Here is a 17,502-nt window from a genome sequence, read left to right as displayed (position 1 = left end):
CGTTTGTAAGGTACTAAAGTCAGTTTTCGTCCTTCCATCAGATTCCAAAGGTCACGTCAGAGATCTTTTAACCCCAGAGGTCCCTTTTATCTTCTTTATGTTTTTTTTTTTTATCTTTGAGCAATTTGTGAAGCAGTAGCTCCCACAAGTCATGTAACATGGGGTGCCAATATGATTTTTAAGATGGGTGCTAACAATAGGTATACAAATCCTCCATGCTGAATCAACATCATTTTTTTTTTGACGGATGGTATTTTCTTTTTCACTATATGGAGAAGAACGTGTCGATGCTTAGCAAAGCATTCTTTCTGATGTTGAGACAAACGTATCGTTCCTTTCAAGACATTCAGGCAACATTCGCACACGGTATTGAGCATGTCTTTGGAGGAGGTTTGAATAAGTTATTTTCGCATGGGTGAAGGAGCTCCGGAAAGGACGGACAACACGTCCCAATGTTTGGCTAAACGAGGATGCAGTTCTTTCCTTTTCTTTCCTTTGGGGTTAGAAGAAGAATGGCTTCCTGGGGGTGACATCTTTTGTTTATTCCGAGGCAGACACAAAAAATACACTGACGTCGAAGACTTAGCACACGTTCTGTGATCTTATTTTTTGCGTGTGTATTTTGGGAGAAGTTGGTTGGGTGTGTAACCAGTCTGTTTGACGACCTCTTTTTCTATAATATGGCCTAACCATCCTCTCCTTTTGTTGCACCTCTTTTCATTTGAACTACTGTCTTTTGTGGGGTAGACGTTGAAGCTGGGCTAAGCGTTTTATCGGATGTCGGGTCCAACGACGAGACGGTCCTTTTCTGTTTCCTTTTCCTTTTTGGACAGGAAAGCGACGATGGTGTGCACTTTTGGGGGGGACATCTTTTTTTGTTCAAGAGCACAAAAACACTGATACCCATCGTTTACTCCAGGTCCTTTTTATAGTTGAATGCGTCGCCATTGATTGTCGGTGAGTCGTATCATTTTCAGGGCAGGCATTAAGCGCCGTGTACGGGTTTGCAACGGACTAAATCGGGACAGTTCTTGCTTGGTTATATCCAGTAAGTAAACTCTGTAAAACATCTCGATCTCTCTTGGACTTTGATTTTGGGAACAAGTACTTTGTGAAAAGCTGCACTGCGGCTAAAGAATAGAAAGGTGTCACCGCTGGAGGAGAAGTACACGGGTTTACATCTTTTCATCAAATTAGGAAAGACGCATGTCAAATTGGGTTTGGCTGGCATCACCAGCAACGGAGAAGGAACATGGAGACGTGGTCACCGCCGCTGCAGGTCGTGATCTGGGGATGTAAGGTAGCGTTCTGGTTGCAGTGCCCCTCTTGCAGGTAGAAGCTGTTTTCTGGGGTCTTTTCTGTTTTTTTTTTTTCTTCTTTGCGTAGGACTTTTCTTTCTCCGGGATTGTGACCTGGTCTTGACACTTGTTTCGTCCATGCCTCGAAACGCAAACTTTTCCAGTCACGTACATCTTTCCAGCGAGAGTGTATGTCGCAAACTATACACACATCTCCGTGACTAATATTTCAACAAGAAACTTTTCTTCAAACAGAGGTTGAACTGTTTGCGGATTAAAGTGCAACGCTTTGAGCAGAATGAGTTTCTCGTGCTAATTTAAAGGAAACACCATCATGTTTTGGTCGTACCTCACAGAACAGTTCGTACCGAGCCCACAAGGAATCAGCTGGTAAACGAACTTCCAGAAAGACAGTCACTAAGACACACACCACAAGACGACCCACGTTCATTGGATACAGTGCTCGTAAAAAAAGTTGGTAATCCATCACAGTCTGAATACTGGCATTGACATCCTTCCAAGGAATATGTTGTATCACGAATGATAAAGGACGTGGCATGGTAGCCGGTTTTAAACCTCTTTTCGTCAGAGTAAATAAGTGTACTTTTAACACAGAACTGATCGTACTCCGTCGGTGTATCCAAATAGTTTAGTCACTAGTTCACACACTATACACCGCACAGAATTTTCCTCTACAGACAAAATTTTATGAATGATGTTGGTTATCCTCTAACTCTTCTTCTGAAATTCGGTGTAGTATGGCCACCTTGTAAGTAGTAGGATGAGTAGCAAACAAAGTCTTCTGGTCCTCCGTCAGTTGAGCAATGTCAGACGGCTAGAAGATTTTCAAATGAATCAGTCCTCTTATAGCAGTCAGGTACCAGTGGTTCCAACATTGGTGACGTAACGGATACATTTGTTTTTTGCGCTGAACTTGTATTTTGATCAACTCTCGGTAAATTCGTTCCCTTAACTCCACAGGCAAACCACGAATGTTCTCTTGTAAAATATCCATCCAGAGCTTATTGAGGTCGACTTACTAAAGGTAGGTAAGGACAATACGGAAACCATCGAGCATGTTCCAGCTAAGCCGAATCTTTCTGCTCATACTGGTGTAGTGACGGTGTGTCACTGAAGCAATTGACTTTATCATCTTCGCCCAAGTAGATAAATCCAGCTCTGTATAACTCTTTCGGGGTAGGTCCTCCCAGATATTTAGATCACTTTCCTTATTTGGAAACGACTTTCAAAGTCACAGTATTCAGACAAACACACAGGGAACGAATATTCTTCTTTCTACGATTCATTTCGATGAGGGTACGGTGAAATCCGCAAGAGTCCGCTCAGGGTTGGATGACATCCGTAGGGTGCTAGCAATATGCTTTCACGTGGAGGATGACACTGACCATGAAAACCAGTCGAGTGATAAGGTGTAGAATAACGAATGGCATCGCTTTCGCATCCATCAGGTTTGACACGCACATCATCACTTTCCATGTTAGTAGTTATAGCAAAGTTTCCGTGATGTCCTGTTGAAGTAATAATAGCAAAGTTCCATGATGTGGTACTGAATCGCTGAGGTCACAACGTACGGCATCCTTACCATTGCAAGGCACAGCATCGCACTCCAGTTGAGAATCACCGAACTTGAACAGTGTCTGTTTAAAATGATTCATCTTTCTCGCTTGGCCGATGTAGTTTAACAATAAACTGTCGGTCTTGGACGTTTTCCCTTTTTATATGCTGACCAATATCGACGTGTCCGTAAGTTAAAAAGAAGTGGTTGGGAAGCCGCACTCGATTCTGGTACACGATTTGATACACTTTTTCCAAAGGCCGACTGACGATTTGGTGTGTGGCTAAACGTACAATTATGTCAGGTTGGTAGGTGGTCACTTTAAAATATCGATCCTTTCCAGACTGCAAGGCTTCTTTCAGTACCCTAACCTTCACCACTTGACTGGTGCGATAATTTAGAGTCAATCCTTTCACTTTACAGTCGAAGTACACTTCTCCTTGTTTGTCCCGGTATTAGTTGCCGTTATTTTTAGGATCGCCACTAGCAAAACTTAGAGTCTTGTCTTTGGAGTGTACGTCCGTCCAGGCTCCTAAACGATTTCCTTCGATATCAGGGTGTCGGTGACCCAGGCGATCGATGTAGATGCAACTGTCCGTGTCAAAATACAGCACACGATCTTCTAGCTTCGTACAATTTTAAGCGAGTGATTTAACTTGAATTGCATAAATCCCCTAATACATATAATATTTGTCCAAGAAATATTCGTGGAACATTGTTAACTCTGTAAGTTTCAGCCCATTTTTGAGGTTTAAGTTTATACCTAAAGAATTTCGACAAGCTTTTTGTTACTTCGCTTACAATTTGAAATGATCACGTGATATTTATATTCTTTACATAATTTGATGTCCTCCTTGTTTATGTGTAAATTATTCAATAACATCCGGATATTTCAGACTCGGTGAAATGCGAAAGACGTATACCTGCCTGGTAAAAAAGAAAATAAATGAGTGCGAAACTTCCATAACGTTTCCTGGAATATGTATTTCTTTACAGTTTAATGGTTAAAATTATGCAGAGAAAGCTCTTAAAATAAAACAACTTCCCCATGGCTCCCACCAGAGGTTCCATCCAACAGATCACTTGCCTACTTGTTTTAGCCCCCTCTAAATAATATTTCTGGATCCACGCATGATCATAATCATCCGGTATATCGAACTGACTTTTTTAAATCCATCTAGCTTTGTATCAACGCCAATCTGCAAATTTGTACGAGCAGGTATCGACCCATGGCCCACAGCGAGACTGTTAATATCTACGCACATAATGAACATGACGATGGGGTCTCAGTTACTAAAAATGTAAATATTTTCTGTATTTTATTATACTTAAATTTAAATATCACACTATTAATCATCCTGAATCTTAAATCAAAATTACATTTATTTTAGTAATATTTAGAATTGGTTGTTGCACGGAATCAGTTGCTGCTGTGCAGTATATTTTGAATTAGTACAAACAAAAATTAACACATAATGCAAAAGTATATTTTCTATCTGCGACAAAAAAAAAAATTCATTCTGCGCTACGATTCAATTGTAGATCCTGGTGAATGAAATAATGCTACCTGTTGCAGACACAACACTAAAATATTGATTTTTGCTGCATCCGTAAGCAATACGTATTTCACTCATAAAGTGGCTTGAGTGAAATTATTTAATAAGGGAATAATAGTATTACAGGGACAAAAGTGTTTTATAGGGACAAAGGTATTTTTGGGGACAAGGAGGAATGGTAATGTTTACATTGTTAAGGGAAAAAGAATTAAACCGTATTTTTGGGAACAATTTAAGGAGAATGGTAAAATATAAAGTTCTTTGGGGCAAATGTGTCGAAGAGCTTATGTAGACTAATGGGAACTCAAATATACTATTTACTAAGATGTGTTTATTGACCAATATCTAGGCAGCTCCACGTATTCTTTCCAACACGCCGTGGCCAATGTTGTTGTAGGGTTTAACGCCATTTTTCAGCACACGATAGGCTATACATGGCGGCCAGTATTAATGGTGGAGGAAGAACCCGGGAAAACCCCGGAAAGAACCACCGACCCTCGAGAAGCTACTGACAAGCTTTCTCACATACCCACAATGGCCGAATCCGAGACTCGAACCTACGCAGACAGAGGTGAGATGGCAGTGATCCGTAACGGAGAGCGCTTTAGACCACTTGGCCACTCGGGGCCCCCAGTGGCCAATAACTCATCACCTATCCAACTCACCACATCGAACATTCATGTCGCCGAGATTTCTTTTAATATAAGGCATTGCCTATACCTCATATCATGTTAGAGGTGTTAGTAAATTTGCATATATTGAACCTATTTTATAAATAGTTTTACTTAATAGAACCAACCATAATAAAACGGACGTAATTAGTCTGGTTCCCTGACCCATCTCCACTCCGTTACTAACGAAGATGAACGGACTGGAGAGAGGTCAGGGAACCAGACTAGAATATACTGAGCTTTAGCGGAGACAAGAAGAAAAAAAAATCAGGAATATCATAATGATCAAGACTAATAGTAGTACTAAACTTCCGCATTCTTGCGAAATCTGTGAAGAAAACAAAGTCAGGAAGAAAATGTAAAGTTGTTGGCCTAGACTAAAGGTAGTACCAAAAGTCCGAAACTCAAAGGGACTTTACCGTATACTGAATTATTCCGGGGAAAAAAAAGTAAAAATGTTGGTCTGGGCTCAAAGTGTTACCACACTTCTGAAACTCACACGGATGTTGCCGGAGATGGAGAAAAGTGAGGCACAATTTTAAATACGGTTAAGACTTATAACATAACTGAAATATATAAACTAATACGGAATCTATCTAAGATAAAAAGGGAATTTAAACGCAAATTGTAAAAGGAATTTTAACAAATTGCAAAAAGTTATTTTTAAAGGGGGACAAATTTAGAACGTTTGTTACAAATAAAAAAATAAAAAAATTATACTGAATTTAGCGATGACTGAAAAAAATGTCAGGACAAATTTTAAAATTGCGAAAGAATATTTTTACAAATTGTGATAGAGGTTGTTCTGATCTTACATCTTTGAGATGTTTGGAAAATTAATCCATTCCTGCTTATGACTGGCGTAAGTTGTACATTAGGAGACGAATATAGGACAATTATCAGGGTTGGAAATACCGATGGGTGCGGATTCACGTGTTATATTGTGTTATATTGTTCCAGGTTCGACCTCCTAGCTCTCAGTCTAGTTTCGTATACTCCTAATTGTAAGGAGCCCCTGTAAATACAGACAAGCAAAATGCGCATTATTAAAATAATTCGTTTGTGTTTTATTGAGATGAATGACTAGGACAACAGTTTATGTCAAATATTTTGAAACTAAACTTACCCTGAAAACCCAGTATGGCTGCTGATCCCTTCTTCGAATTAGACGAGATTAAATTAAGGATGTTCGTCACGAAACAAGATTAAAATAGAAACTGAGGAAGGAGACAATTCTGTCGCATACAAATTTATTGAACTATACACAAGTACATAAAATTACGCCAGCATGATTGAAAAAAGTTTAAACAGATTAGGGAATCTGCTATAATGTTTCATTTGATCTGATCTTTTTAATTGAACCTTTTCTTGACACTTCTTATCAGAGAGTGAATTATAATACACGCTTAGGTGCTTAAATTTGTACCACGTGATCAGTAAATGTATACAAGCATTTGATGAGTTGCCATTGCTCCTGAGTCCTTTTCTTCATCCACTCGTCAATCCATACATTCGTTTGTTCATTTATTCATTCTTTTGTTCGTTCTTTTGTTTGATCATTCATTCATTCATCAATCCATCAATCAATTTCTAATGGAACCAGATAGTCGAAATTATCAGGAATCTGGAGAAGAAAAAAAGAAGTACGATTGAATTATGGTTTACTTGATTAATGCAACACACCTATTTCGTAGACGATGGTGACTGTGGGGGTGTAGTGGTTGTTTAGGGGTGGGGTTCTTCTTATAGACTTTAACGAATTATGAGAAGTTCCCCTGGTCCTTATTCAGAAGGTTAATTCTGGACACTATATTATTTATTGACTAAATATATTTATGGCTACGAGCCCCCAGTCATCAATGACGACAGTTAAATTAAAAGAAATACAAAGATGAAATTTAAACAATAACAATTTAATAAATGAAATTTAAAAGAATTTAAAGTAATCAATGTCTCTCTTTCACCCAATGATCCCTTTGATCATCATTTGAGTTCACAGTGTGAGGAGATTTTTCCCTTCTTGAGTGCTACTCATCTAAATCTCTTCGTTCCCTTGTCTTTCTCTCCTTTCGTGATCTCCACTTCCGCTTCCTCTTCTATAATCCTTGTTCCTTGCCGTTATCTTGACTTCCGGTTCCTCTTCTAGTATCCGGAACCCTTGACGGTATCCCTTGAGGTCACCCGAAATTCACTCGGTATCTCTCACCGTCACCCGAAATTCTCTGAACTTCTCTCGTCCCCCGAAATTCTCTGAAATTCTTTCGTCCCCCGAAAGCTTCCTGATCGAAGCTATTTCATGAATTTCCTAAATTCCGCCAATTTTTACGAATGGCTAACGGAGTGTGTGTCACTGCGACTCTTAAACACCAACTGACGAATTTCAGGCTTGTACAAGTCTTATGCCAGTTTCTCGAATCAAGTCCCACCTACAACGCATCCCGATTGGATGGCGACGGACTCTGGTCATTTGATCGAACTGTCAATCATAAAAATGTCAGTCTGTGTGTCCCCATGTACTGTCCAACCTACCATTGTCGGCTTCCGGCTCTTTGAAGTTGTCTACGTCACGTGTTCCCATGTACAAAGATTCCCGCCAGATTTCCACTCAAGAGCTCAAACAAAGACTGGGTTACGTAAGAGGATTAGCCAACTTAGGTACTTGGAAAAACAAAGCTTACCTGGCTCCACTTACAGACTTATAAATACATGTATAATACAAGGGGTTGGGGTAAAACATCACAGTGACATTCACGTAATCACTGTACGTGAACATTTTTGATAGGATGAAGCTTTGAACTGGTGATATGCTGTCAGTTAGCACAAAATGTGTGGTCCGTTTGAACTTTTCTTAGATGAAATAGGTTCAGTCACTTTGACCCCTCGCCGGCTAGTTTCTCTCTCTCTCTCTCTCAGGCAGTCACAAACGATATTTCTTTATCCACCTTTGAGCTATTTATCTTTTGTGGTATTCGGGAAAGCGAGATGGAGAAAGAATTTGTTATGGCCAGTTTCATTATACCGAGAGGTGATTGGTATAATATATACTTACTGTCTAGACCAATGAAACCTATATTTTCGAGCACCAAGTGACTAACCCATTCTGTTCCTTGTGTAACTCAATAAAATACAATTAATTAATCAAAACATTATTTGGGAGAGTAGTTATGTCTTATCGTATCTTCCCTGGCGAAAGAACGATTTACAAGTACTCAATTTGGAGAAAGAAAATATGGCGTTCTTTTAAGATTTTTTTCACTAGAGACAGCTTATACGTGAGTTTCGACTGAATGCAGCTTTAATAAATGCAGTATCATATCTGTTTTTAAAATATAAATATTGTATTTGCAATGGAAAACATGCTTGATTAACTTAAAACTGACAGAGTTTGTCACTCGTGTTTATGTAAGACTGACAATAATAACAACTGGGTACATTTTGGAAGACGACTTTTATATGCAAGATGTAGAATAAAACTTTCAAACTAATTTGTTTTCTTAGTTTTACAAGAGACAAGTTTATAGCTTTGATTATGTAAATTCTTTTGTATAACCCCCATAAGGAAATATAAAAGATGTGTCCGCTTTATAGTCACTGTCAAATTAATGGATCTCGTCCAGTGTTTGCCTGAATACTTCAAGATTTTCAGTAAAATTTCTGCAAAATATTTAGCCAAGAATTGCAGTATATTTACTATGTATATTTTTTTCTTCAAAACCTTAAGACAATATTTTTCTTGAAGAATGATACTGCCTAGAAGTCATCAGTTTATACATTGACACTCATTTTTTTCAGTTGCTTCTAAATGTGATGGCTTTTTATAAGATAAACTGTCGCTATTATTAATCGGTTTATTTTTATTGTTCAGGACTTCTTGCTACTGATTACGGTATACCGGAGTTTCAAAGTACAGGATGGCAAACGTTTCTAAAATATTTCTAAATTCTTGAGCTAGACTCTCAATTTAATTTGTGTTACCATTTAATTAAGACTGTCAATTTCCTTAGTGTTACCGTTTAAGTAAGACTGTCAATATCCTTAGTGTTACCATTTAATTAAGACTGTCAATGTCCTTAGTGTTACCATGAGCAAGACTGTCAATATCCTTAGTGTTACCATTTGAGTAAGACTGTCAATATCCTTAGTGTTACCATGAGCAAGACTGTCAATGTCCTTAGTGCTACCATTTGAGTAAGACTGTCAATGTCCTTAGTGTTACCATTTGAGTAAGACTGTCAATGTCCTTAGTGTTACCATTTAAGTTACACTGTCAATGTCCTTAGTGTTACCATTTAAGTAAGACTGTCAATGTCCTTAGTGTTACCATTTAAGTTACACTGTCAATGTCCTTAGTGTTACCATTTAAGTAAGACTGTCAATATCGTTAGTGTTACCATGAGCAAGACTGTCAATGTCCTTAGTGCTACCATTTGAGTAAGACTGTCAATATCGTTAGTGTTACCATTTGAGTAAGACAGTCAATTTCCTCAGTGTTACCATTTGAGTAAGACTGTCAATATCTTTAGTGTTACCATGAGGAAGACTGTCAATGTCCTTAGTGCTACCATTTGAGTAAGACTGTCAATGTCCTTAGTGTTACCATTTGAGTAAGACTGTCAATGTCCTTAGTGTTACCATTTAAGTAAGACTGTCAATGTCCTTAGTGTTACCATTTAAGTTACACTGTCAATGTCCTTAGTGTTACCATTTAAGTAAGACTGTCAATGTCCTTAGTGCTACCATTTGAGTAAGACTGTCAATGTCCTTAGTGTTACCATTTAAGTTACACTGTCAATGTCCTTAGTGTTACCATTTAAGTAAGACTGTCAATTTCCTCAGTGTTACCATTTGAGTAAGACTGTCAATGTCCTTAGTGTTACCATTTAAGTTACACTGTCAATGTCCTTAGTCTTACCATTTGAGTTAGACTGCCAATATCCGTAGTGTTACCATTTTAGTAAGACTATCAATGTCCTTAGTGTTACCATTTGAGCTACACTGTCAATTTCCTTTGTATTACAATTTGAGTAAGACTGTCAATTTCCTTAGTGTTACCATTTGAGTAAGACTGTCAATTTCCTTAGTGGTACCATTTGAGGAAGACTGTCAGTTTCCCTGGTGTTACCATTTGAGTTACACTGTCAATGTCCTTAGTCTTACCATTTGAGTAAGACTGTCAATTTCCTTAGTGCTATCATTTGAGTAAGACTGTCAATGTACTTATTGTTACCATTTGAGTAAGACTGTCAATATCCTTAGTGTTACCATTTTAGTAAGACTGTCAATTTGCTTAGTGTTACAATTTGAGTTACACTGTCAATTTACTTAGTGTTACCATTTGAGTTACACTGTCAATTTCCTCAGTGTTACCATTTGAGTAAGGCTGTCAATGTCCGTAGTGTTACCATTTGAGTAAGACTGTCAATGTCCTTAGTGTTACCATTTGAGTAAGACTGTCAATATCCTTAGTGTTACCATGAGTAAGACTGTCAGTGTCCTTAGTGTTACCATTTGAGTAAGACTGTCAACATCCTTAGTGTTACTATTGAGTAAGACTGTCAATTTCCTTAGTGTTACCATTTGAGTTACACTGTCAGTTTCCTCAGTGTTACCATTTGAGTAAGGCTGTCAATGTCATTAGTGTTACCATTTGAGTAAGACTGTCAATTTCCTTAGTGTTGCCATTTGAGTAAGACTGTCAATGTCCTTAGTGTTGCCATGTGAGTAAGACTGTCAATTTCCTTAGTGTTACCATTTAAGTTACACTGTCAATTTCCTTAGTGTTCCCATTTGAGTAAGACTAGCAACGTCGTTAGTGTCACCATTTGAGTAAGACTGTCAATGTCCTTAGTGTTACCATTTGAGTAAGACTGTCAGTTTCCTTAGTGTTACCATTTGAGTTACGCTGTCAATGTCCTTAGTCTTGCCATTTGAGTAAGACTATCAATTTTCTTTGTGTTACCATTTGAGTTAGTCTGTCAATTTATTTATTACTATTTTTATTAAGACTGTCGATTTCCTTAGTATTACCAATCTGAGCTGCTATTAGGCTTTTTGTATCTTTCCTTGGATACTGTCAGAAGCAAGAGCGATATCAAAGTGCATGGTTGTAAGACTGTTTCAATATATTTTATGATACGTTTACTGGCTTAAATCATTATTTATCCAATACCAAAGGACGCAGTATTTTGTGGCTTCAGTTTTGTTACGGACACCAAGATCCACATTATAATGGGGCAGTGATATTAAGAGTCAACCGACTCTTCTACAAATAACGACTCAATAGTAGGACAGTGATATGAAGTGTCAAGGAACTCTCCTACATCAAACGATTCAGTAATAGGACAGTGATATTAAGCGTCAAGGGACTCTTCTACATCAAAAGAAAAGTCTTTCGGCAACAAATTGAAGCTTACAACAAATCAGTCTACAACAGAAGAAACATTACACTTACGGAAAATGGCTTTGCCATGTGCACATGACATTGAAGTTTATTCGCCTAAAACAACCGCAAAGATTATCCTCACAAATCATACAATTGTCTGGCAGGACCTCCGCAAAAGAGACATCACGGATGCTATCAGGCTCACAATCTATACCAATGCTAATAAATTTAGCCCGTGCCTTTTCATTCTCGCAATACTTAAAGATGTATCTTTAGCACATTTTTCTCAGAGTTATGTCAGCTGGTTTTAGCAACAAAAACGGAGTTAATTTTCAATAAATGTATGTTCCTAATCACTGCAATATCATTTGGGTGAGAGGAGAAGAACCCGCTACATGCGTCATGGTGTCCTTTGTGATGACTTTTTTTAGAATAAATTTCGAATTATTTTAATGTAGCCAATTCGACCGAGGGGACTTAGTCGCTAAGACAGTGTCCCTATTATACAGACAAGAACGGATTTCACAGAACTCATGCATGGTGTTTACTTAATACGAATTAATAACCAGATGCTCGGATATCATATTCCTCACATGATGTGTAAAATATTGGTGGTGTTTTTCGACAAAGGAAATAACAGAAATGTTCCGAAATAATATTTAGTTTATCGAATCTGTTGTCGAGCCCATCGGCTTCATGCTGTGCTTGACAATACAAGAGTCTAATAATATGAACCGATAGATCTTGAACTATGGAAATAATCGGGATTGAACCTTTTCAGTTATAACTAAACATGTATTTTTTGTGTAATAATGTACTGTAATACAATATCTCTACGGTAAATTTAGTACAGGGTTCTTTAAATGTCGATTCTGTCACTTATTGTGAAAGTCGTGATTAGTAAATGCTTGCAATAGTTTTGACAGTCATATATGCCCAGGCTTAGTTTCCTAACATTAGTTTCTGTTTTATTCAATTGTGATTTTATTCTTTTTTTAATATAACGAAATATATTCTTTGTCTATGTGACTTTATTTTTTAAAGTATTCCTAACTCACATCTTTCGAACTTTTGTCTTTTCTTAGTTCTAACGAAAATCTATACAAAAGAACACCACATCTATCATAACAAAGGTAAATGCAATTCGTTTTATGAACCCAATTTGAATCTAGTTTTCATAAAGTAACACTGCACTCGGCAAGCCTCGTTTCCTTTTAATGAAAAATGTATTCATCCCGTGGTATATCATTGGTACAGCACACACACACACACACACACACACACACATATCCCACGACCAATGGACACTCTATCAGATGAGTTGCCTCGGCTCCTTAAGATTTGCGATCTTTATATGCATGCTATGAAACAAACGTATTGACGTATACTCGGACTTGAAGTCAAGATAAGCATATGTCTTAGTTTTCTCCACATTATGTATGGCATGGCAGTATTATTATTGCATTATTGCAATTCTAGCCCACTCCACAAGTATTTTACCTGAAGGGTGGGGGTTCTAAAATTTCGTGGATTTTTCTTCTCGGCTAATTATTTTATTAACTTGTACTCCTTTTTCAAGCCCATCTCTTAATTTCCCCTCATGTTATAACTACTTTGCGTATCACGTGTAAAGCTTATATTTGAAAAGCCTTTAAGACTGCATGGAATTTTATATGGTAGAGACGTTAATGAATATTGGTGACCTTTACGTCATTTAGAAGGTAATTACAAAACTCTGAAACTTTGTTTAGAAATGTACGCTACAAACATCAAATATTGACTACTCTCAATCTCAATTAAATTAATATTTGATTGATATATTGGTTAACAAAACGGCTTTCATTCGTTCTTTATGTTTGAAAGTCGTACAGAATATGATATAGAAAGTGTAAATTTAAGTATTAAAAGATTAGGTGACAACATTTATAAGCATTAAAATATGTTGGGTTTTAAAATGAAAGTGAGATTATGTAAACAATTTATTAAAAGTAGCATTATTTTTTGATGTTATATATCATAAGAAATATATTTTTACAAATTTGTATCGAAGTTCCTGTAAAGATTTGCATATTATTCCAACTCAAAACATATTATTAAAGAAGTATTAGTACTTATTCCTATTTCTCTAATGTAACTTTTGTTTGTTTGCAGAGGAACATCTAAAAGAGACCATGCTATATATGTCACAATTTTTTTTTAACCATCAGCAAAGTTTGTATCGTCATTACAAATAAAACATAATTTTACTTGTTCCGTGTACCATAGCGAAAATTCTGCCGCAGTTGTCCCAATCAGTCCAAGGATGGTTGCTGCTCCAGAGAATGTTTTGGATCTGGATTCGAAGTTTGATGATTTTGCACTTTCTGCATCACTACCATTGCCAGAATACACCTATTTTAAAAGAAATAGAAAGAATAGCTAGATGCAGTTTTACAACGACACGACAAATGGAAGATACTTTCGTTCAATAACAACAAAGAAAACGAGCAAGCAAGAGATAAAAAATCATGACCACGAGCGGCGAATAGAACAAAGTAATTTAATAAAGAATTCCATAAATCGTGAGTGAATTACGTGAAATTCTGGTTGAAATGAAACCATCGAGAGCCTTATACGAAGTTCTTTGATTAAGCCTAATAGAAACAGACCTACACCTCCTCTCTACGCACATGACAACAGCAGTAGACTTGTAGAAGAGAAAATGATAGAAGCAGCTGCTATCTAAAATGGATAATACACGAATGGGGGACCCTAGTTTCGTTTAATCAGTGGTCCTTTTCAGGGCCACGCAAGTTTTTAAAAGCAGGGTATTAAGCACTATCGCCTCTCCACCCCTACCCAAATCCACAAAACAAAACTTTGAAATAATATGTTTGTGGGTGTATGTATGTGAGTGTATGAATGCACGTGTTAGAGCTAGTACGTACTCCTTCTTTCCATTTGGTACATAACACAGAAGTCTTAATATTTATTATAATTTTATATATTTATTAGATTCTTTTTATATATTTTTTTACAGTTCTTCAAAGATTTTTAAAAAAGTCAACCCAAAAATTACTGTAAATAAAATATGAGAACAATTTAACGCGTAGCAGTGACAAAGTTTGTTTGTACAAAAGCTACAAATGAAGCTTCACACGATGGAAACGAATTTAATAAAAGTGTTTGGTGTCTTGTTCTCAGCCTTTGTTCCCGAATATATGTTTACGGCTATAAACCGGTTCGAGCGCTTCCTTCGCTCATTAGTACTAAAACTCGTTTAGAACTTTGCTCTTTGACAGAACCAGCTGATTAAGCGTATGAAAGAAAATCAAAGGTTACCTAAGAATGGCTATCCATGCAAGCGATTGTGAGTTTTTCGGATTGTAAATACTTTTTTGAACTTAAAAATATGATGTATGGTTTTATTGGTTAATATGGTCCACTGTTACCTTATATTGTTTATATACCCAGTTTTCGATAGTTTGAATAATAGACCAAACCATATTTCTCTGTTTAAAAATGTATATAAAATAATCAAGCAACTTAATTGTATTTTAAATTCATATATATAAATCTGACTAGATCTCACTCATTATACGTTGAGACTGGAGAGGGAAACCATGGCAAATATCGTTACATATTTAGTTTGACTCGCTCCATTCAGTCAAACCTCATTCCTACATGTAACTGTAATTGTAGGACTAGTCACATACCTATCCTTGTGATACTAGAGCAATCGTTGTAGATGGAGTTTAGATTACAAGAGAAAAATATGCATGTTAAAAGGAGAATTTATGGACAGACATAAACAGTCACAATCGTGGGTTTTTAAATATTTCTGTATGGAACGGTTTCCACACGATGCATATCAATTCTGTAGTATTGTTGTTGGACGTGGAGGAGAATAAACACTGAACATGGAATGTACAGAATTTTTTGCTCTGTAACCAATGAAAATGGAATGTACGAAATTCTTTGCTCTATAACCAATTATTTCCGCAATGATATGTAGCATTTCTGGTATTAAATAAGAGGACTTTTCAATTTCTTTAAGTATACACGAGGAACATTTTCAAAATTTTTGACAGTAGGCTGAAAAAGTGCAGTGTGTGAATCACACCTGGCTGCACCATTGATACACAAATGTACATGTTGGTACCCTGCCCACAATGTTGGTACCCTGGCCACAATGTTGGTACCCTGCCCACAATGTAGGGGTACTAATAATAGCACTAACAGACACACAGTCTGCTGCTGAAAGAGCTGAATCCATGACTGAAGACCATTTTTGACCACCACACTCTTGTGAAACATCATGCAATGCTCAGTCAGTCTAAAATGAGTTGCAAATCAGTTATCACACATTATATACTGAGTTTCATGCAAATTTTGCTTACTTACTGTCTTTACTTGATTATAAATTGGACTGAATTGCAAACTGTATAGAACCCAACCTGCCATCACATGATGTGCTCTCAGATCTGAGTTTCTGTTAGGAATAATCTCAACATATAAATATATTTTGTAACTTGTGCTGTCACTCTAAGAGACTCGATGTATAACTTGTATATTCTTAGTACTTAAACTTTACTTCAGTTGTCTCAAACATATGACCCATGGGATGCATGCTGCCCACCAAGCCATATCCTGTGGCCTGCAAAATGATTGGTGTCACAAGGTGTCATGAGAGATAACAAAGGTGGTGCAGCGCTCGGGCAATCAAAAATGCCCTCATGTGGCCCTCAGGGTGGTTTGAATTTGAATTTGAGACCCCTACCTTACCTAATAATGAAACTATAATTGGTTGAACCTGCTTTGATGTCTATAAAATTTTGTTTTGTATACATTAGCAGAACAGCAAGATATGGCATTCTCTTTTCTATTGTCTACGGTATCATCGTTGTAAACGTTTTCAAGATTGAAGTGGTGGGAATTTTTCATTTATTTTTGTTTACTAAACCATTAATAGATTCTTCTCACACTTGAGATGAGTCCTTCTGAAGTGATAATAATTTTCTCACCCTTGGGGTCAAAGTCACAATGCTTGTATATACTTATTGGGGTCCATTGGAGGGTGGTGGGTAATGCATGGGGTCAAAAGCCAAATGGAAAAATACAATAATTACTGTTATATATTTTTAGAAATTTGGACCAAACATTATAAATGCACTGCATGAGCTTGGGCCAAAATTGGAGGACCTGGCTTTCTTGTGTCTATTTGCAATATTCACACATTACTCATTGTTTTATATTACTGTATATATACATATTTTAAATTTGAGCATCTTTTTTCATCTTTTCAGTTCTGTACAGGTTTCTGGTACTGTTCTTCAACTGTTTACTGACATTTGGCTCCTACTTTTGTTTTGACATGCCCAGTGTTCTACAGGACCAGTTCACAGGGGTAATTTACTAAGTTTTGCCTTTATCATCATTCTGTTTCCTTGAGTAAGGAACATGGGTTGACCAGAAATATCCTGAATGAGTTTATGGTATGGTCATATGTCTGTCTCCTGTCCATCTGTCTATCAACAGTTTCTTGTTACCAGTCTGGAGGCCATATTTCTGATCTTTACGTGATCACATAAAAAAGTTTGGATGAGTTGGATGATACACAAGAGCTGTGCATGTTAATGAATTGATCTTGTATCTGATTGGCTGAGCTTGTTGCCACTCTAGAGGCCATATTTCTTACCACAGGTGCTCGACACAAGCATGATGTTGAAAGAAAAAAACAATAATCTGAAGGAAAAAAATTATACAGAGTGACAAAAATACCTTAGATTACCCCCATGACCCATTCTGACATAGGACCCTCTCTATCATACTGTATAAGAGAGAAGTTACGTAACTTCCAAATACTTGGTTCCACCCATGACCCTCGATTTTCTTCTGCTATTTCTGTCTTTAAAGAGATATTTTTCTATTTTTCAAGCCATCATTGACTTTTCTTGGTTGTACCAAACTGAAGTTATGGGCTCTGAAACATGCGATTTTTGTGAATTTCGCCTCTTGGGACAAGTGCGAGCACATGTGA

General features: G+C 37.0%; 1 protein-coding gene across 2 annotated transcripts in view; it reads left to right on the top strand.

The window, feature by feature from the left end:
* Positions 1-14,733: 14,733 nt before the first annotated feature.
* Positions 14,734-17,502, top strand: part of LOC149808034 (lysosomal dipeptide transporter MFSD1-like) — a 71,142-nt gene continuing 68,373 nt past the window's right edge. Inside the window, exons 1-2 of one of the 2 annotated variants that reach the window (XM_089972847.1) lie at positions 14,734-14,832; positions 16,769-16,869. In XM_089972847.1, coding sequence (XP_089828973.1) covers positions 14,811-14,832; positions 16,769-16,869 — 123 coding nt within the window. In that variant the 5' untranslated portion in view covers positions 14,734-14,810. Of the gene's footprint in view, positions 14,833-16,768; positions 16,870-17,502 lie in introns of those variants that run through there. The other variant, XM_089972856.1, reaches the window with a different exon arrangement.

The sequence above is a fragment of the Sinohyriopsis cumingii genome, chromosome 1, assembly GCF_028554795.1.
Source record: "Sinohyriopsis cumingii isolate HCF-2022 chromosome 1, ASM2855479v2, whole genome shotgun sequence".
Classification (NCBI taxonomy): Eukaryota; Metazoa; Mollusca; class Bivalvia; order Unionida; family Unionidae; genus Sinohyriopsis; species Sinohyriopsis cumingii.
The sequence above is the reverse complement of the archived record's forward strand: the minus strand, read 5'-3'. Positions and strand labels throughout refer to the sequence as shown.